The sequence below is a fragment of the Balaenoptera acutorostrata genome, chromosome 6 (assembly GCF_949987535.1).
Source record: "Balaenoptera acutorostrata chromosome 6, mBalAcu1.1, whole genome shotgun sequence".
Taxonomy (NCBI): Eukaryota; Metazoa; Chordata; class Mammalia; order Artiodactyla; family Balaenopteridae; genus Balaenoptera; species Balaenoptera acutorostrata.
In genome coordinates, this window is record NC_080069.1 from 41,007,257 (window position 1) to 41,028,363 (window position 21,107).

The 21,107-nt window shown below is 40.4% G+C and overlaps 1 protein-coding gene across 7 annotated transcripts in view; it reads right to left on the reverse strand.

Moving 5' to 3' along the window:
• The window catches only part of NTRK2 (neurotrophic receptor tyrosine kinase 2), a 372,551-nt gene that overhangs the window by 147,396 nt on the left and 204,048 nt on the right, over positions 1–21,107 (reverse strand). Inside the window, exon 15 of one of the 7 annotated variants that reach the window (XM_007176943.3) lies at positions 13,577–15,123. The exons of 4 other annotated variants lie outside the window; for them this stretch is intronic. In XM_007176943.3, coding sequence (XP_007177005.1) covers positions 15,122–15,123 — 2 coding nt within the window. In that variant the 3' untranslated portion in view covers positions 13,577–15,121. Of the gene's footprint in view, positions 1–13,576; positions 15,124–18,596; positions 19,108–21,107 lie in introns of those variants that run through there. 2 more of the 7 variants (XM_007176942.3, XM_007176944.3) reach the window with 2 other exon arrangements.

Below are 21,107 nucleotides of genomic sequence, written 5' to 3' on the forward strand. Positions count from 1 at the left end.
TTGCGCTGCATGCTTTGAGGCAAACTGTTTCCTCCTTTTTCCTCCTTTGTCTCATGGAACAACCAGAATCAAACCAATAATACAGAGTCCAGTTCACAGACACAAAGGCAGACCCGCTAATAGACACAGCCACACCAGGGGATGTGTGGGGTCTGCGTGGGTGTCCCTGGCCCTCTCATCGCTGCCACGTGCTCACCTGCACATTCTCATCCTCCTTGTCATTGAGAAGCTGCTGTTGCAGCCTTGCAGGGACCGAAATCAAGACACAGGGTCAACTGCCCCCAAATTGCTGAGCAGTCAAGGATGACTCCCTGTGGAAAAATTCTTGCTTCTCCATGAGGCAGCGGAAGGAGCCATGGCTCTGAGAGCACAGAGAAGCGGTACACTTTCAAGGTTTAAGATTTTTTTTCAGTATTGGATAAAGAAGCCCAGTTCTCACCCAGAATGCATACTGTATAATTAATATAAAGCTCTAGAATAGGCAAAATGAATCTAAGGCTTAAAAAATCACAACAGTGATTGTTGTTGATGGAGGGTGGGTGGAAGGGATTGACTGGCAGGGCACTTTATGGGGTGACAGTAATGCTCTGGGTCTTGATGGGGGTTTGGTTACACGGGAGTATGTATTTGTCAAAGCTCGTGGAATAAGACATTTAGGACTAGTGTATCTCATTACATGTAAATTTCATCTCAAAGACATAAGAGAAAAAAAGGAGAGAGGGAGAAAGGGAAGGAAGGAAGGGAAGGAAGGAACGCAGGGAGGAAGGGAGGGAGGGAGGGAGAGAGAGACCATAAACAAATATTGAACTCCAGCTTGTTTGTTGAAGTGTTTAGGGTTGAAGTGTCCTACTGTCTGCAGCTTACTTTGCAACGCTTCTAAAAATGAAGGGATGGATGATGATAAACAGGTCTTCACTGGAGAATCCAGATGGGTATATGGATGTTCACTGAACCGTTCTTTCAACTTTTCTGTATGTTTGAAGCTTTCTGTTAATAAAATACAGGGAATGGAAGGAAGAAATTCAATTCTACGTTTTAGAAGTCAGGTTTCAGCGTTGGTGATTTGGGGCATGTGCCAGATGGAATCTCTCACCCAGAAAGAAGTCTAAGATGTAAGAGCCCGGGCTGTCGCAAACAACGGCAGTACACACAGCTCTTCCTGTGCTTTGCATGGATTCTACTGCTTGGGGCCTCTCTCTCTTGCTCTCTCTCAGCTCTGCTGGACTGTAATATACAATTCTGCTTGGCAGCAGAGCTCGGATAACTTAAGCAAGAAAAATGTCCTTTGGATAATTTGCAGACTTTGACCTGAAAGAAGGGCAGATACATTTAGATATATGATTTGTTTTCTGGCTGCTGTGCTATTTCAAAGTATCTTTGTTACTGCTTATGATGGAAAACTCCTCCACCATCAGGGAAATGAATCAGACTGGGTGACTAAAACCTTACCCTACAGCTCTCCTGCCTATATCCATCTTACTATCATATTGACCTAAGTTCACCTCTTTAAAAAAATTCTTTTCATGTGATACATGCTGGTAAAGAATTCTTTTTTTTAAAAAAAAAGCAGAATATATTGGCTGAACCAAACAAGTTAAGTTACATCCCTGGACACCTTAACAACACAGGGTCCTTTCTAAATTTCTTTAGGTTCTAATTTATAACTCTCAATACTAAGGGCTAAAGGATGAGAACAAAGACATGAATATCAATAAAAATTACTGGTATTTGCTTTGGGATTCAGTCCTAGATGCTTATTAAGTGAGGTAAATACATGAACTAACTATCTAGGGTGTATCCCACTTTCCTGCCAGATCAGACCTCCTATTAAGTCCCAAGACCCAACCAGACAGCTGAGAAAAGAAGAAAAACCTGGAACTTGCTTTCCCAAGTGGCATGTCCATGGTAGTATGCCAAGGTTAAGTAAAACCATGGAACTTCCATAAGAGTTCATTTTACTTGACTATCTGGGGGAATATATTTTTATACTAAAATATAACACATATATTCTGGGACAGTGTTGTAGTATACTGTTACTTTGGTGGCCTCAATAAACTATGACTCCCTATTTTCATGTTCTTGTGTGAGCTTCTGGCTTTGAATCCAGGCTGGCCCTACAATCTGCTTTACCCGATAACCGTGAAAGTGAGACTGCTGGTTCTAGACCTTAAGACTTATGAAGGCCTTTCAGCTTTCACTGTTATGCTTTTTAAAATAAGTTTGACTACCTTGAGTCTTTCATGCTGTGAGAAAGCACAAGCGTCCATGTGCAGAAGTCCATGTAGAGGAGAACTGAGTGCCTTGACGGATAATCCCCGCTGAATTCCCAGCCAGCAATCACCAACTTCCTGCCATGTGCAAGAGACAATTTTGGACCTTCCAAAAGTCTAAGCCAACACCATATGAAGTAGAAAACCTCTGGTCAACCCACAGAACTCTGAGAAATAATCAATTGTTCTTGTTTTAAGCTGCTAAATTTGGGGGCAGTTTGTTACACAGAATTAGATAACCAAAGCTTATGTTTAAAATAAAATTTGTGATTTCAAAGAAATTTTATTTTATTTTTTAACTTAAAAATTTTTTTTTTTTAATTTATTTTATTTATTTATTTTTGGCTGCATTGGGTCTTCGTTGCTGTGAGGGCTTTCTCTAGTTGAGGCGAGCGGGGGCTACTCTTCGTTGCAGTGCGGCGGGCGTCTCATTGCGGTGGCTTATCTTGTTGTGGAGCACGGGCTCTAGGCACGCAGTCTCAGTAGTTGTGGCTCACAGGCTCTAGAGTGCAGGCTCAGTAGTTGTGGCTCACGGGCTTAGTTTCTCTGTGGCATGTGGAAACTTACTGGACCAGGGCTCGAACCTGTGTCCCCTGCATTGGCAGGCGGATTCTTAACCACTGTGCCACCAGGGACCCCTCAAAGAAATTTTATAATCAAAAAAGGCATCTTACTTAGAGTTATCCACTGAGACCTCTATCTACCAGTCCGGGTACTTCAGTGAAGATGATCAAGAGGCATTCCCTTAGAATATAATTCGCGAGAAGATAATCCCCCAGATTCAGGTGTATTTTCTAGTTGTTACATGATCAAGAGGAGCCTCATATCCTACGTTTTTGGTAGATGATCAGAAATAAGCCTTTTTTAATCATGCCTGTTCGTACCAAGGGATCATTTCAAGACATTATGGAAGTAGGAACCTCATTTATATCAAGTGTATTTTCTTTTCTCAAATTACTGCTCTTGTTACTAAGAACCTGTAGCCATATGGCCAGTTGCAACTAATCCTAGATGGTGAGAAAAGATCAGGAAAGTCTGGTCTACATCTGTTCTACCCAGCACGAAGAACCTAAAGCTAAGGCTAAGAATTGGACCCTCACTCCAGCAGTTCATCAAATGGCCCCTGTATAACAAGACCCTTAGCTCTTCCCAACAGGGTTAAATCTCTGAATTAACATAATGAAGAAGCCCCGGCCTGGGTCAGGACCTGTCACATGAGGACAATAAGGGTCGCAGTCATTAGTACCAATCAGTCACATCCATGGACCCGTCATTGCCCAGCACCAGAGCCTGAGCGATGGGGACCTAATGTGACCCAAGCTGAGGTAGAGAAGGAAAGGGAGACACAGGAGAACACCTATTGACCACAATTGACATCTACTGACCACAATGAGCTGTGCATAATATACTACATGTGTTATATGCATTCCAAATCAGTGAAGATGCACAAGAACCAGAGCTGTTGGGCATTGTTATTCTCATTTTGTGCCTACTGCGATGATGTTGGCAAAGTACTTAGCACAGCAGCTGGCTCTTAATGAGTACCCCAAGAGAGTAGCCATGAGTATTTTTTATCATGTTAATATCATTTTACAGAGTGGAAACTGAGGCTGATTGAGGTTACGTGACTTGCCCGAGGTCACACAAGAGCAACAGTGGGAGGCCAGGATTAAAGTCCAAATCTGCCTGGTGCCACTGTCTCCATACTAGCAATAATGATGGTGTTATAAGGACAGCTGTTTCCTCCTGGCAATGGGCTGAAAAAGTTATACCCTTAGACTATGCCCCAATGATATGTTAAAGTTATATACAAATCCAAAATACAAAAATATTTTGGGTCCTGCTTAAAGCATCTAGGGTGTTTCGGAATTAAAGGAAGGGAAAAATGTTTTAAAAGAGCTATTTAAAAAAGTAATTGCTATCAGTGGTAACAAACGGAGAAAGTTCATCCATGAGGCAATCAGCCTGCATATAAAGGCTGAGCTTCTCAAGGATTTCAATCAAAGAAAATTTTGTAACCCATGATTTGTCCTGATAATGGACTCAACCTTCCACTACTATGGTTGGAGTGTCTGGGGTCAGGTCAGTTTCATAGTGTGTGGCTCTCTAAGGATGGGGCCCCATCCCTTAGGGATTTCCGTAGGGTTGGTGGCCAGGTGCTTGGTGATGAGTGGTGGAGACAGAAGTGTTCAGGTAGCTTTGAGGTGCGAGAAGCCGGGTTTTTGTCTTTTCTCTGCCACTTTCTACCTAGACCATGAGTCTTACTTAGACTCTCCAAGTCTCACTCTCCTCATCCATAAGAAATTGCCTGAACTTTAGCTGAGATAATGTACGTGGAAACAGCTCATGGTAAGTCTCAAAAAAGTTTCCTTTCCTCATCCCTTTCTAGAACTGGTTAAGTTCCTCTCTAACATCTGAACCCAAGAATAACATTTTCTTCTGCTTTCTTTGTCCTGGCTGACTTTTGTTTGCCTTATTAACTACTTGGAAAGTAATGAGGCAGAATTTATTTTGTTTTCTGTTCTACTCTGTGGTTTGTCAAAAAGCCATGTACCTTAAAAAATGGGTTTTGTCACTTCTTGTAAAATTAATTTGAACCTTAAGCAAATAGGACATGAAACAAGATCATGTGTCCCTCTTTTCCCCCACTTTATCAAGAAAATAATTTGTGACCTCAAGTAACACTAATAAATAATCTTTCCCCTAAGGAAAAAAAAAAAGTGTAGATTCAGCCCTTCTGTCCAATCCCAATTTAAGAGATTTTTCTACTGGGATCCAAGCCAGAAAGCTGAAATTTATATAACAAAGCGAATCTGAGAATGGATACTGCCATCTTGCTGGAGATGGTTACCTAACATCTTAAGAGGCAGTGACTGTTGATGGCCAGAAAGAGAAACAGCATCTGGGACCACACTCTGGACTCGAGCTTACACATCGCTGATATATTTGGTCTGGCTTTGTGAAGGATGCTCAGTACAGCTTACAGTCAAGATTCAGAGAGGCTGCCATTTTTGTTTTTGGGTATCAGACCATTTTCTTCTTGAATGTCACATCGTTTGGCTCCATGGCTTTACCAGCTGTCATTAATGATACTAGAGGATCATTTTTTAATTCCTTTGACAGCAGTAAAACATCCCCTCCATGGGGCACTTAAATTCTTGCTAGTCACTTGATGATGAATAGGTCTCAAGGCCTTTGGCAGCTGTTGGTCAGATTCACACCATCAGGGGAGGGTGCACGGTGATGGAAGATAACCTCAAGTCAATCCTTAAAAATTCCTTTGCCTTGAAAACTAACTTAGGGAAAATGCCTGGCTTAAGGGGATGAGAAGAAAATGAGCAACACACACACTGGGTTACAAAATACCAGTTTTGGCCTTTGCAAGAACCTCTTCCATTTCCTGAAATATGATCCATTCTCTTAAAATAAAATGTGTGAAGAAGTGACACAAGTCATTGATTTTTTTTTTTTTTTTTTTGATGAACCACATAACTTCCGCCCAAGCAAAACTTATTCTCAGGAACAGAGTCCAAACCCACGTGGAATCTTTATCTTTTGTTCAAACCCCACACTTGTTTTACCCACAGCGAGTTTAGGCAGAAACTGATAGCTAATGCTTTTCCTTAAGCCAGTCAAACAAAATTGCTTACCAGGTTTTACTCCATCAGCCTGACTAATTACACCCATTCACTGTTTCTTTCAGACAGAGATTTCAAATTCCAACTCTCAAAGACTCACACCACCCAAGAGACATCTGCTTCCTGGCTCACTCTGTCTCCTTTTTATATTACCGAGTGAAAAATGCTCAGTGGCCCAGAAAATGCCTGTTAAGCAAAACCTGGAAGCTAGAACTGGTTTCAAGCTGGTGAAGGGTCAGGTCAAGGAGAAGGTGTTGAGATAAAGGTCATGGGAGATGGTGAGATGAAAAGATAGGATGGAATCTTCTCAATCAACACATTCAGGGAAAGGCATTTGGCCTCCAGACTCCAGTGACCAGCCTCAGATACCTCTGCATGGTGACAGAACAAACAGAATGTGTGCATGTTACTGAGGCAAAGTTGGTCTGAAACATTCTGAGTCACCAAATTGGAGTGGGTGCTCCAGGGGTGGCAGTAGCACGAGGTTTGGGTGATAATAACTAAGGCTGAACTTGAACGCCAAGCCTAGATAGTGTTCAGGTAGCAATTATCTTTCTCCAAACCATCAAATGTGGGACAATTTGGAGATAAGGGGCCCAACAGCTCCACAAGCTTGGGAAGCAACTTCCCATGCATCCACAGTCCAAACCAAAATTTTACATTTAAAAGAAAATATGGGGATACAATCTTCAACCTCATAAAGTATGGTAACCTTAACTTTCTCTCTGTGGAAAGTTCTTTGCCCGTGAACTGCGTTAGCTGAGTCCACATCAAATTCTTCAGAGTAGTCACGAACATCTACAAAATCATGCAGTGCTGCCCTAACGAGTATAAATCCCATTTCCCATCTGTGTGTTATGAGTTCTTTGAAGATCTCATCTTTCTGGCTAAGTTATCTGTTGGTAGAAACAATGTAAAAAAGCACAGCATCTTCAAAATTGCTGTTGGAAAACCATTTTGAATACTGGGTTTAAAAAACCTCATAGGAAATAGGTCCTCCTGACACCTTTTTCTTCTGAAGTTGCCCAAGCTAACTCTTGTTTATGCTTTCAGCTTAGGGCTTTCATAAGTGCATGACATAATGCTTCTCTAGATTATTCAAAGCAAAAAAATAAAGGATAACTTTTACTACAAGTTCATTTCACACACACTGTTTATTACAGCACAAAGAACACCAGATGTGGTTCAAATTTAAATTGCGTCTTTAATATAAAGATCTAGGGCCACTGAAATCATGCACGTATGATAGCCATACTTCAAAAAGCTGTTTAATAGCTGAAGATCACGTTTTGAGGGTTCGACCTCACTATCTAGAACTCAGTTCCTTTTCAGTGATTTGTCACTTGAAGCTCATTTTTTAAGGGATCATCAGAAAACAGGCTTCTGGCCTTTCAGTTTTCCAATTAGTGAGGTCATATTTTAAATGCCTAATAATTTTTGATCAATGAGGCTTAATTAGATCACAGATTTCCAAATTGAGTAGCTTAAAGGGGCCGCAGTGATCATCTCTACCCTAGAGAATTAAAAAGTACTAGTTAGTCCAAGGGACACATTTCAGGACAGTCAATGCCCTATTTCTTTCCACTGTCCGTGGCTAAACTAGGAAGCAAGAGACGAGGCTTTTCCCTTCAGTTTCCTTGCCTCTTAACCACATCCAGCACATATGTTATACATTGTATGTTTAGCTTTGTGACCATATCTTTTATGTTTAACATTTTGAGAAGACACTTCAACTCTGAGAAATACAAATAGCAGTGAAGTTGCAAAATACCCTGTTTGCACTGAAATATAGTAAATAAATATTTAAAATCACCCTTACTGGCACTATCCACCATATAATTAGTGTTAAGCATCTGTGATCAATTGTGACTAACAAATTGCTCAAGCATCATAAGCCTTGTGAAAAGACCACAGTTTTATTAAACACTGAAAATTGCATTTTTCCCAGTGGTTGTACTGTAAGATAATGAACTCCCTGTGAGTGGCAGGAGAGATGCAAATTCAATTTTGCAAGAGACTCACAAATACCGCGATATATTATGCTGATGGAGACACGGCCTCCGTCTAGACAAAATGAAAAAATTTTCTCGTGTTTAGTAAATGTGTGTAATTAAGAAAATATGAAGGACAGCTAATCATCAATATTGCATGCATGTCTGTATCTCCAATCTTGTTTTTTAAAAAAGTTCTAGTTGAAAGTTGAACCTTGTTCTTCTGGGTTTCAGGTTTCAGTTTTCAAAGGGACTATTGATATTGATGAAACCAGAAGGCACCCTAATCAGGCCCAAAAAATGTACTAAATTTTCCTTAAATTTTTGCTTTCAACCAAGTGGCATGCCTAGGTTTTAATTTATGAGAGCAGGTTTTATTATACAAATAAGCAGACACTGTCTGGGGGACAAATTTGAAGCAGCTCTGATAGTTTTATTAATTTATTTGATTTACTTCTGGTTTCCCTTACCCAATCTTATTTATGTCAAAGTAAGTTGAAGCAGAATTCATTATGTAGTGAAATCCAATTTGAACACTTTTTATTGGGACATGGTGATTCAATCATTTCTCTCCTTAAATCCCATTATCTCTTCTCACATTATTTTGTACAGATCAAATCACATAAGATGAAATTCCAAAAGAAATTTAAGAACTTGCGGGCAGGAATGAAATAATATCTGAATAATTTCTTATACTATGAATACTAAGTTATACCACAGTTAACATTCTTATCATTTTGCATTCTAGTAGCATATTTCCTCTGAAGAAAATTAACTGAATTAGCGAACTTGACTTTCTTAAGTAAACTTTTGAAGCAATCGTAGTTTCTAATTGTTTTGATACAGAATCATCAGAAGCGCTGAGTCTAATCTGACCCCGTTTGGGCACCTTGACATTTTGTTTATTATATGGATTGCAAAATTTGTCAAATTCCTACTGACTTTCCTCTTCAAATTGTGGAGTTTAGGAATTCTCAAATTTTGGTAACTTTATAAAAAATGTTTGTGAAAAAATATTTATTTACCTATTTCATTGTGTCAGGTATATTGTTAATACGTAGGGACTCCTCAAGTCATAAATGAATCTAGTTACCAAAGTCCATTTCCACGTTGATTATTTAGAAATGGGAGTCATTTTCTCATGGAGACATTGCAGTTATACTTAGAATGACAAGATTATCCCCTAAATACCTTTTACACCCCTGTGCTACCATATCTTCCAAATCACAATTCGTATGCCTTAACCCATCATGAGTTAAATATTTCCATGTTTAGAGACCTCTAAGAGCTCTTTGCAGACCAGAGAGGGTAACCAAATTCAGCAATTCAAATGGAAAGGCTGCCTAACTTCTGCTCCTAACAGAATCAGAGGAGAATTTAACTTATTAGCCATGTCAGATGCCTGGTGAAGTAGAGATGTATTTTTCTCCCAAAGCTACAGTACAATTACAAGCACAGCAAATACACTTATCCATTCATGTGTTCCTTCAGTTATTCACCACATGTTTATTATGCAATGTCCTGGGTACCGTTCTAAGAGCTGGAGATGCCAAAGCACTTGTTTGTCCATTGAACAGTCCATGGTTAGAAACTTACACAATTGTCAATAAGTCTTTCCATCTGCGATTTTCAATATCATTCGATGACTACTGCCACTCAATTCCCAGGTAAGATGTGACTTCCTGATTATACACATTCATCATCCAACAAAGACATACGATTATACACGCTGAACCAAATCTGAACTTTCATCCTCATCCCCTCTATGCCACCCCATCCGGGAGTTTCTTTGTTAAAGATTTCACACAGTATTATTAGTCAGAGATTTGTTTGATTTCATTTCATTAGGAAATTTTCCATATTGGCAAATGGTAGGTACAAGCAAAGCACACACAATACTTATTCCAGGGTAAGCAAAAGACTCATCAAATTCTCTTTGGAAATATTTCAACTCTGCTTGTGTGAAGTCTGATCTTCTGTAGTCTCTCCAAGCCGCTCTCGGACTGCACCTTCACAAACACTAAAGAGCTGCCCAAGCTTTACAGCTTTGTACTGTTACAGGCATGGGTGTCTAGGGGGCCTAGAAATTTCCAATAAACAATAGTTTGATGTTAAAAAAACAAACAAACAAACAAACAAACAAAAACCTCTGTAATAAATGTACTAAATAATAAAACAAAAACAAAAACAAAACAAAACAAAAAAACAATAGTTTGATTGTAACCTTATTTGTTATGATGGCCTTTGAACGGCAACTGAATAATTCATACCCCGAACTCTGGTCTTTTCTAAGTTATTAAGATAATTAAGAGAGTAAAACATTGGGTCAGAAAATAATTTATTCATTTTGGCTAACCTCCCCATTTCTAATTCATCTGCACTCCTCATGCACAGTGAGGCATTGCTATGTGATGTTTTGGGGGAGCACGTGTTACTCTACTTATTACAAGATTAACATGAAGTCACACTTACAAATCTGTGGGTGTACATGCCCCTGTGACAAAGTAGGTACCTTAGAATATCAGCTCCCTGACCTTATGAAGCTCCTGATGCATGCTCTTCTCATGGAAGAAATGCCACTTATCAAAGGCGATTCCTGTTTTTTAAAGACTCCTTAAAGGCTAAATATCTATAAGAATTTTGACAACTTTTGAGTAGGTAATTTGGAAACATGGACCTTTGCATGGAAAATGAAAAAAATGAGTCATAGAGGGTAAGCCAGAAAAGTGACTTGTCTGTCCTACAAGATGTTCACACATGGCTGGCATTGAAATTGGTTGTCTGTAGAATGGTTATCGAGAAGGCAGTATTAGCCTGTGTCCTCTTGGTCTCCCTGGAACAGGGTGACCCAGGCAGATGCTGTGGGTGCTTTAACCCTTGCAACACTGGTTTACAAACCTCAGTAAATGTGTGCACTTCAACTGGCTCCTAAAACTCTTGGTACTCTTTGAATTCTGTCTTTGGAGAGATAGACATCAAGTTCACCTAGGAAAAGTGATGTGCTTATCTCAGAGGAGTGAAGGTGTCCAAGAAAGAGTCAGAGATCTATGATATAGGATTCTTTTCCTAGGGTTTTCTGAAATAAAACAAAAAAGGCCAACATTTTAGAGCAGGTTGGGGTGGGGGAAGAGGGATTTTACATGATTTTAACCAGCAAAAAATAAAAATAAGAGTTTATTATTCATGATTATTTAGTATTTCTGATAACGACTCCATTGAGAAGACCTCCCTACAGCCCCAGTGACTCCTGTGTCAACATTAGAGGCTGGGCCCGGGGTCAGCCTACTACTGGCTCCTTTCTCCCCAGCAATAAACCCACTCCCCACCATCTGGCACGACCCTGGCTGCATGTTTGAAGGTTAATACCCTCAGCCTACCTTGATAAGCCCACGTGAAAGGTACAACACCAACACTACAATTCTTCTTGCAGAGTTTCAAAATTGCTCCATGCTATTTTTGGAAAAGGTCAGCAGCCGCACTCAGCTGGAAAGAGCCCCAGACTTCAGGGAGGCCGACTGGGGACTGAACAGAAACCCCCCCATATTGGGGCTGTAATCTGGGTTCATTATTTTTCCTCTCAAGCTCTCCGAGCCTCAGTTTTCTCATCTATAAAACAGAGTAATAATATCTATCCTGCAGTGCTCACAGGGTTTCTTTTTTTTTTTTTTTTTAATGTGAAAATGCAACTCATAAGGCCTGGCACATAAAAGGCATTTGATATTGGTTGTTTAAAATAATCAAAAATGCACACATTACAAAAGGGGCTCATGACATTAAGGAACAGGCTAAGTGAAAATGGAGTATTTTAAATCTCAAAGGGTATATATCTCTAACTTAGCAAATCTAACACTACAACTCCAAATGTGGGGAAATGAAGCAATATCTAATATATTTTTTAATTTCACTTATATTTTAAAATTTTACCCAATTTTTCCCTAGATTAATTCTCAAATTTGCTAAGAAGATCCCTGGACTCTCCTATCCTTTCTGCCTTTTTAAAAGAATCTCTCTCACTCTCTCTTTTCTTGTCTTTCCTTCTTTCTTTTTTTTTTTGTTGTGGCAGTCTTGTTCATTTCCTCAGTCTAGAGAGTCACATACAAAAACAAGGCCATCAGAAGATGAGAGTGCCCGTCTATGCAGATACTTCAGCAGATAGCACAGGATGGTTAGTGCCGGGGATGCTGAGGCTGGTTGAGCAAAAGGAAGTCAGAGAAATGTATCTCCAGGGACAGATGGGATGGAGGGAGGAAGGACAATTAGGCCAGGAATACAGGAAAGGAGAGAAGACTGAAAGCTAATCAACCCAGCAGCTAATGTATACAAAACAGAGCTTTGCAAAGGCCAGAGGTTTACACAAGATCCTGGTCAAAAGGAGCCTGAGTCCAGGGCCAAGCTAGGGTGAGGGGAGTGAGATTCTTGCCTTGTGCACAAAATTTAAGGGAGCACCACAAATTCAGTAATCGACATGAATAATGTTTTATTTTTTCCCTTTATTTTTTTAAATTATTTGTTTATTGAGGTATAGTTGATGCACAATATCATATAAGTTTCAGGTGTACAATATAGTGACTCACAATTTTTAAAGATTATATTCCATTTATAGTTAATATAAAATATCACAACATTATGAATAATGTTTTAATGTAATATTAAAAAAAATTAACAAAAACGTCTATGAAGAAAAAACTTGAAATTTCAAATCATGACAGTATTTGACCTTGAATTTGTAGTTCTCACCTTACCCTAATCCCCACCTTCTCAATCCTGTCTTAATTAAAAATTTTCTTCATAGATTTCTTTCATTAATTTTTGGCTTTTAAAATATTGCATTGAAATATGATTTATCTTGATGGCTGAGTTTGTTGGTGCCCCTTTAAATTATGCACTTTAATTAAGGGCTTCCCCACATTACCCTAATCATGGCCCTGCTGGGTGCAGAGGGGGTTGCTTGAGAGCTAAATGGGAATCAGTGGGACAACTTCTAGGAGGCTGTCTGTAGTGCTTTTAGGAATCCCAACACTGAATTATATTCTCAAGTTTATGTAAAAATAATTATTAGCAGGTGATAAAAAGCAGGCAATGGAGACCATTAATCTGACACTCTTGTCTTTATTGGTGTACGAGTTTGGTTCTGACTGATCAACTACATCACAAATTCCAATACAACAGATCTCATTTCCATCAGTGTCTCTGTATAATAAAGATTTCCAAGCTCCATTATCATTTATACATATGTGTGGACAAGCCCTGGAGGTTCTGAACATAGTAAAAGAATGCAGGTCATGTTTCAGGTCCACTCTCTTCAAACATAAGAGAGGGAAATAAAGTTAAGCAACATGTAGCAATCAACAGAGACCTCTCCGTCTCCCACCTCTGCAGATCGTGGTGCAGCATCAGAGGGCAGAGTTGCTGAGACCAGCACAGCAAAGCAGCAGGCAGGTGCCCAGCAAGCAGTAAGGGGCTCATTGCTTGTCACGGGGAAGCACGGAGACCTCCGAGAGAGGACCACGCTAACACCCAGACTGGGTGCCCGTTAGCAGAAGGATCTCCTTGGGGAATGTCATCCATACCAATCCACACAAGCCCCCTCTTTCCAAAAGTGGGCAGAAGGTGTGAAGACCATATGGATTCACCCCCAACCCCACAACCCCCTCCCATAGCTTGGCCCCCACGCAGAAGCTTGGCCCTCGAAAACACAGATCTCTTCTACAAGAACAAAAGAAGGCCCTGGGTTGTGAACACCAAGGACTGTACCCATGCATCAGCCATTAGACCCCATTCCGGCTAAGATCCACTTTAATTTAAAACTTGGGATGCAATGTGCAAGAAACAGCAGAGAGTATACACAAGCCCAGAGGAGACACATGACTCAGGAAGTGAGTGATAAGGTCATTCCCTTTGCTACTTGGTCGTTGTCTTCCTCCTCAAAGCTCAGGAGTTCAGGAATCTAAGGCAGAGCTCCCCATCACCAAAATGTTACTAAGAAAATGAGAGTTTTCCTCTTCCAAAACCAAAGTTGATAAAGGTCTAGGTAGGGCTCAAGGAAAACTAAAACCTTATATGTACACAAAGATATGTTAGTCAAAACAAAGGCTCTTAAGAGGGAGAGAAATATCCTAAAAGTGACAGCACTTGGGAAAGAAGAAAATGGTCTTCTCAAAATAAGGCTTACACAGTGATACAGAATCATAACTGTTTCACTGGATATCAGGAAATGGCATTAATGGAACTAGGAACTAGGATGAAATGTCATCATTAGCATCATGGTTCCTGAACCCTAATATATAGAGAAAAGGAGGGAGGATGACAGAATGAGATGGGCAAAAAAAAAAAGTAAGACTATGTCCCTGGGTAACCAGTTAGCTTCTCTCTGTTCAGTAGCAACTCACTCGTAAAAGCAAGCTCACTTGTAAAAGCAAACTCCTTTCAGGAGCAAGGGTGGGGATCAGTAGTGGGTATGAGAGTATAAACGGATCTGAAAATCCATCATTCTTTCAGGAAAATATGTGAGGTGGCTACTCAATGGTGTCATCTCTGCCTATTTTATAAGCAGATATATCATGTAATCTCCTCTAATGAAAGCATTCCATAACATGGAGACTAGCTCTTTTGATATAATTAGTGTGGGATGGTATCCTGTCCCCTCTATATCAACCACTTATTGGAACATTAGGAATATGGCACTTAGTCTAAATGCCATCATTATCTCATAATGACCTGGGTTCTACGTTAATGCACCCGGAAGGTCAATGGCATGGTTAAATAAATGTGCTAAATAATAGCAACAGGGTAAAAAGAATGTTGATGTCTACCCATACTCATAACATATATAGTAACTGATAAGTATAATAGAGAAACTAGGCATTAGATTATTGTTTCCTTTCTAGAGTTCTTCCCACCCCCTTTGGTTCAAAGTCGCACAAATCTAATCTCTTACAAATCATAGGAAAATATGTGTTCTGAACTCATTTTTAGAACCTATCAACTTTAATATTACTGCGCAAAATGCCAACTCTGAAATACTCCTGTATGTCATATTATTGATAGAAGTCCCCTGGCCGGAACCCCAGCTTAGGCCTTGATGCCTGAGACATGAGAAGAGGAAGCATTTCATGAGGGGAAGACTGGAGAATATTAGGCTACTGACTCCATCAAGTTTAGGTGAGGCTGAATGATTAAGGGGAGATTCCAGTTCATCAGAGGTCCTGGCACAGCCGAGGAATCCTGGGTGGAAGAAAAGGCATCTCTAAGTAGTGAGAACCATATCAGATGTAACCAGACTGGCCCTTTCAGGTCCAGCACACTTGGCTCTCTGAAAGGAGCTACCCATCTGGGGTGAAGAACTGGGGGCAAAAACTGATCATCTGCTCCAGCTGAGCAGACAACTACATTTGGAGTCATCCAGAGAGCTGACCCTAAACTGGAGCGCTCAGCCTGCCTTGGCAGATCCGGGACCCTTTTGCTCCCTGAGTCCTCCGGGCCCATAACACAAGGCTCGTCTCCTCTGTGACACTCACCCTGGAAAAGCTAAGCTCCTCTGGATTCACGGTCCCTCGAAACCCGACCTGCCATGGCCAGTCCAGCCCAGCTCTCTCTTAATCCCTATGCATCACCAAGCAAATATAAAATCTGACACTGACAATAATATACCCAGAGAGCCTCCTATGGACCTTCCAACACAATTCACCCAAGACAAACCTTTACTATAGAAATATGAACAAAGCCCGGTACAAATAAAGGCCAGGGTACAAGTGGTTAGACTTTATATCACAGGAGGTTAAAAGGACACTCACAAGATGAGGAAGTTGGATATCCAAATGATATTATCAGCAATGATCTCTGTTGGAATTACAGACGAGTTTTTATTTCATCTTTGTTTCTTATGTTTTCCAAATTTCCAACTACAACCTATATTATTTATTTTAAAGAACCGCATTTTAGGGTACCTGAAGGCATTTTGGGTAAGGAGGACTTAATTCTGTCTTACTAGCAGAAATCATCAGAGCTATACCAACTAAGGTGACCAATCCATTATCATTTGCCCAGGACTGTCCCAGTTTTAAAACTGAAAGTTTTGCATCCTAAGAACCTCCCCAGCCCTGCAGGTGGAGGGGAGGTCACTGTGATACTGACATGTCCTTCTTCTTTGAGCCACAAATGCCGCCTTCTAATGTTTCCCTCCCTGAGGGAGTCCAAGCATTCAGAAACACACAGCATCTTCTCAGCCAAAGGGAGCCGGCTCAGACAGAGAGCAGCGTGGACTCAGGAACCCTTTGGGCTGCTGTCTCCATCTCAGGAAGCAGCTTTCCTCCTAGAGGCTGAGCTCAAGGAATGAGACTGCCTTTGTGCTTGGTTATCAGGTTGAACTAAGTAGATCTCTCTCCAATTCTTTCCTGTTCAAGGTGTGGAGCAAATTCATTGTACATGCCTTTCAAGAGAAGTAACAACTACCAAGAAAAAGAGCAAACAAATAAACAAGTACAACATCGTGAATGAAAGGCAGCATGGCTGAACTTCATAAGGGGAGCTGGCATAATGATTAATCTGAGAAGATCCCAACCATGGTGGCTTACCCTCTCTGGCTGGCAGAATTAGCAAAGGCAGAGAAAACTTCACAAGGAGAAAACCTGCACTTTGTTACATTAGCTGCCATGAAGAATTGAACTGTGAGTGAGCATCGCATCCAAGAAAAACTCCCATTCTTTCATTTCTCCTTAACCACAGGGAGCACTCAGTGTTCAAAGCATCTGGGTAGCAGGAGCTGCTTAGCAACATAAGAGGTTCCTCTGCATATGTGTTTGCTGAGCTGGTCCTGGTCCCCAGTCTGCTGGCACATGCAAGAGTGACTGACCAGATACCAAAATGGGGGTGCATTTGATAAATTCATCATGCTGGTATCCACTCTCCAGTTGCGCTGGGCGTTGGGAAATACCCAGAAGAAATGCAGTAACATCCTGCATCTGCCTGCATGCTTCCAGCACATCACTGATGATTTGGTGAAACTGGACTGAACTGTCTGATGTGTGAGGGGTGCATAATTCCCTCTTGGTTGGCTGATGATGTGGAAGTAAAAGCAGAATATCATTGTGAGTGTCTCCCTGACCTAAAGCCATAATTGTTTTTCCCTTTTAGTCATTAAATGTAAGATGGGCTGTTTTCTCTAAGAGGTCTAGGTACCCTGTAACTGGGTGGTATTTCTTTTTTGATAACAAGTAATATCACCCAGCGGTCAAATGCTAATAGAATGATGTCGCTTATCTTACTTAGTTGTAAATGTGTGCTTGAAACTGGTTTCCTAACAAATCTCCTTCTCAATAGAGTTTGTAACATGGCTTACGTTTTACATGTAATTGTGCAGCATGTATTCGTTTCCTTTCTTCGAGGGAGCTCAAGTTGCTGTTTTTAAGCATTCTTTGATAGCTTCTTACCACCTCCTCTGGAGTCGAAAGGAGAATATAGTATCAAGCTGTTATAGCTGGCAATGGAGAACTATGGTACCAAGAGACAGAACTGGATTGGGACCTACAGCGGCTGAGCCATGTGCCATGAAGACCCCCATGAAACGAGTCGTCAGCCCACTGTGCCATAAGCGAAGCAATTTCTAAGGATCCTAAAATAACTGCATTCTTTCGCCCCTAACGCTCATGCTGGGCAAAATAGACTTAGGTTATTTGTAAAGTGCAGTCCATGGCCTTCAAAGGGATATAAACAGTTCCCAAAGCAATTATTGTTCGGCCAATGAAATACTTAGAAGAAAACATACTTTTGAAAGACAAAGTTAGTAGGCAAAGGACCTAGGAAAGTGCTATAACAATTGCTTCTGCCTGTTTTTACTTCCATCAAGTGGACCATCAAAATGGACCACGGACACAGATTGCACTGAAGTTCGAAGATAACCTCCAATAACTCTCATCCCTTGATCTAACGAGCTCCTGAGGTCTTGGATATGATTCAGAATTTTTGCTCATGTGTACTCAAAGTAATGTTACAAACATGTTCAAAACCTCTGCAGTTCTGTGAAAAATACCACTTCCATTCCCTCCCTTGGTTGGTAACACAATGACAGGGTGGGTATGGCAGTTAAGGGGAGCAAGAGGGGTGTCCTATGTGATCTTTTCAACTACTGTTAAAACACTCCCTCCTTTTATTATATTTTATCTCCTTAGTCTTAGCTGGTCTATGAATCTGTGCTTATCTACGTAGTTGCCTAATAAGCATGTAACCAATGGGAAAACACACCCACAAACATATATAAACACGTGAACTATAATACTTGAAGTATGGCACACGCTGCAGGAAATCAATAAACATCCATTTCATTGGAAATGGAATTAAAGTGGAAAAAAGTCAGAATTCCTTATCTGCATCTGCCACAGAGAGTTACTAGCCCTAGATATACATAGAGGGCATGCGCTGTAAGAACAAACACATACAGTATGTATTTCAAGACAATTCTCATTTAATTTAGGCCCTCTGCCTAGGACCCTAGCTAATTTACAAGGCTGCTCTAGGAAAGACACAATTCTAGGGATGACAATAAGTCTATGGGATTTGCTTTTCCTGCAGGGGAAGCTATAACGCATTCCCACCCTTCAAGAGAACCCAAGACTGATGATTCGGGGGTTTTGCTGGTTAGAGTGTTTGTTTGTTTTTTTTCTTTCTTTCTTTCTTTCTTTCTTTCTTTCTTTCTTTCTTTTTTTTCCAGCTCAGAAGGTGTGTTTCCATTGTACCCTGTCAAAAATGTTCTTAGCAGTCAAGGAGAGGATAGCAGCACAGCTGCCCTTGAGCCAGGTTGGTCAGTCCTACTGGGAAAACACCCCGTGCGGACAGATGATGTGGTTTTCAGACACGTCTACACAGACTAGTTGAATAAAAGACCAACTCCAGCCTTGATGTTGCTGAGCTCCTCAGCTCCATCTTGCCATCCTGATTGATCGAGGAGATGGGTCTATAGTTAGAGTGGCATAGCACTTTGAGGGTTTAGTCATTAGAGCACACTGCTTTCTCTTGGGAAGGCAACTTCTTGCTTGGCTAGGTTTTGGAAGCTAAGGAGTGACGTCAAGATGTTGTCTGGCCAGAATTTGCAGATAACCATAGAACTCTTCTCCTCCATCAGGCATGGATTTAGCCTCCTTTAGTTCCTGCAGTGACACAGGAGCCTCCAAATACCAAATTATTATCAGGCGGTCTTGGGGGAACCTCTGGGCCCTGCAATAAAGTAGACAGACTTGCTATTGGAAAGTGCTCAGGAGCAATTCAGCCCTGTTCAGATTGTTCTAAAATCCTGCAAACAACCTCTGGACTTTGTAAATGAAAACCTCACATAGCTCCTGAGAGTGAAAAATTACTTAGGGGAATAAAATTTGTCATCATCCTTCACTCAAATGATCTTACACATCATTTAAAGAAATATGGTTTAATCATGATTTTTTGTTTGTTTGTTGTTCTGTTTTTAGAGCAAAGCTACACAAGCAGGGAGACTGTATTACTTTTGGACAAGCCATTTCTGAGCATTGTCTGTAAAATAAGGTGTATGTATTCATTGATCTTTAAGGTCACAAACAGTTGGTGGATTGTGGACCAAATCTGACTCTGCTGATGTATTTTGTTGGTTCCACCCAGCGTTTTAAATCTTGGAGAATTCACATAAAATATAAAATGCCTGCTCTCTCTGGAAAAATTGGAGTATCTGGTAATACCAAGCCCACATGCCATCATGATCTTCACTATACCATATCATCTTTCTGATCTAGCCTGTTTCTCATATTGACCTGCCTGATCCTTGTCAGGGTTTAGGATCCTTGCTCTAAGCTATCCTATCATAGTGCACTGTGATTATACGATGAAGTCTTTCACCACTGGCCTCCCCAAGGAGACTCCCTGAGGGCAAGGAACATGCCATCATTATGACCTAATTTCCAATTCTTAGTATTGTAGGAATATTGTGGGTAGTCAATAAATATGTAATGAATTGAACTTCACCTTATACATTAGATTCTTACAATTCAGTGAAATAAGCTGGGATCACTGTTTGTAAGAGCACACATATAAAGCCAACATCTTTGAATAGCAGGCAGCTTTAGGAAAGAGAAGTAAAAGTGCTGGTTTGTGACCCAAGCCTCTGATGGATCCAGAGCTTGGTGGTATACTGTCTATGTGATATTTTGCTTTAAGCACATGGGAAAAATTTCATACTTTTTCTGAGAGCTTCTTAAATTTGTTTTTCAGATGTAACCTATCCAACTTCTTGGAAGAGCCCTTCTTTAGAGATTGGTTGTAAAAATACTTGATGGGAATAACTTAACTGAAAGCTAAGCTCCCAAAATATCATGGGTCTATAGCAACAGATCCCTCTCTACATCAGATCTATGCATTTTGAAATACTTAAATTTCTGAATGACTACAATTAGGATCTTCAAAGAAAGGATTTTTTGTTAAAGGCTTATTTCTGCTAAATTTGCTATCTAAATCTATTTAAACTGGCTAACATGTTGTTAAAAATACATCTAACAAACAAAGTCTACGTAGGCAAATTTAATAGGAAAGGACCCAATGTAAAAGGCTCAATGTAAAAGGTCCTCTATACTTGTTACAAGTCTGTTAGTAATTAATATTTCAGCAATATATAGCCGTATCTGGTCAACATCTGGCCAACATCAAAGGCACATCATGTCCCATGCTGTGAAGAAGTAGTTCAACAAGTATAGTTTCTGCTCTCTAGGAGCTTACAATCTAACCTAATCAAGACTAGAGAAACATACACCAGAGTGGTCATACTCAGGACTTCACAAAAGGCAACAGATACATTGAAGATAAAGGTAAAAAGTATGGGGTAAAGGACGACATTTAAGAAAGGGTAGAGGGAATGAGAGAAGTAAATTGCTTCTTTATTCCCATTTCTTTGAAAAAGGATTTATGGAAGATGTGTTATTTTAAGTGTTCTTAAAATCATGAAAGAGCATATGGCTTGATGCTTGGAAGAAAGAAAATTTCTTCTGATATAAGATACTAAGTGATTGAGAACACTGAGCCAGTAAGGACTGCTGAGTGAAGGACCCAACAAGACTTTATAAGGAACAACCAAACAATCAATGGTCTGGTGCCCTCTGTTAGAGGGCAGAAGCTGAGGGGAAGCTGCAGGTCTCCTCAACTCTCTTCCAATTCTTCCTAAGTGGGAGTGACTGAGCCACAAAACCAAGACTCTTCCA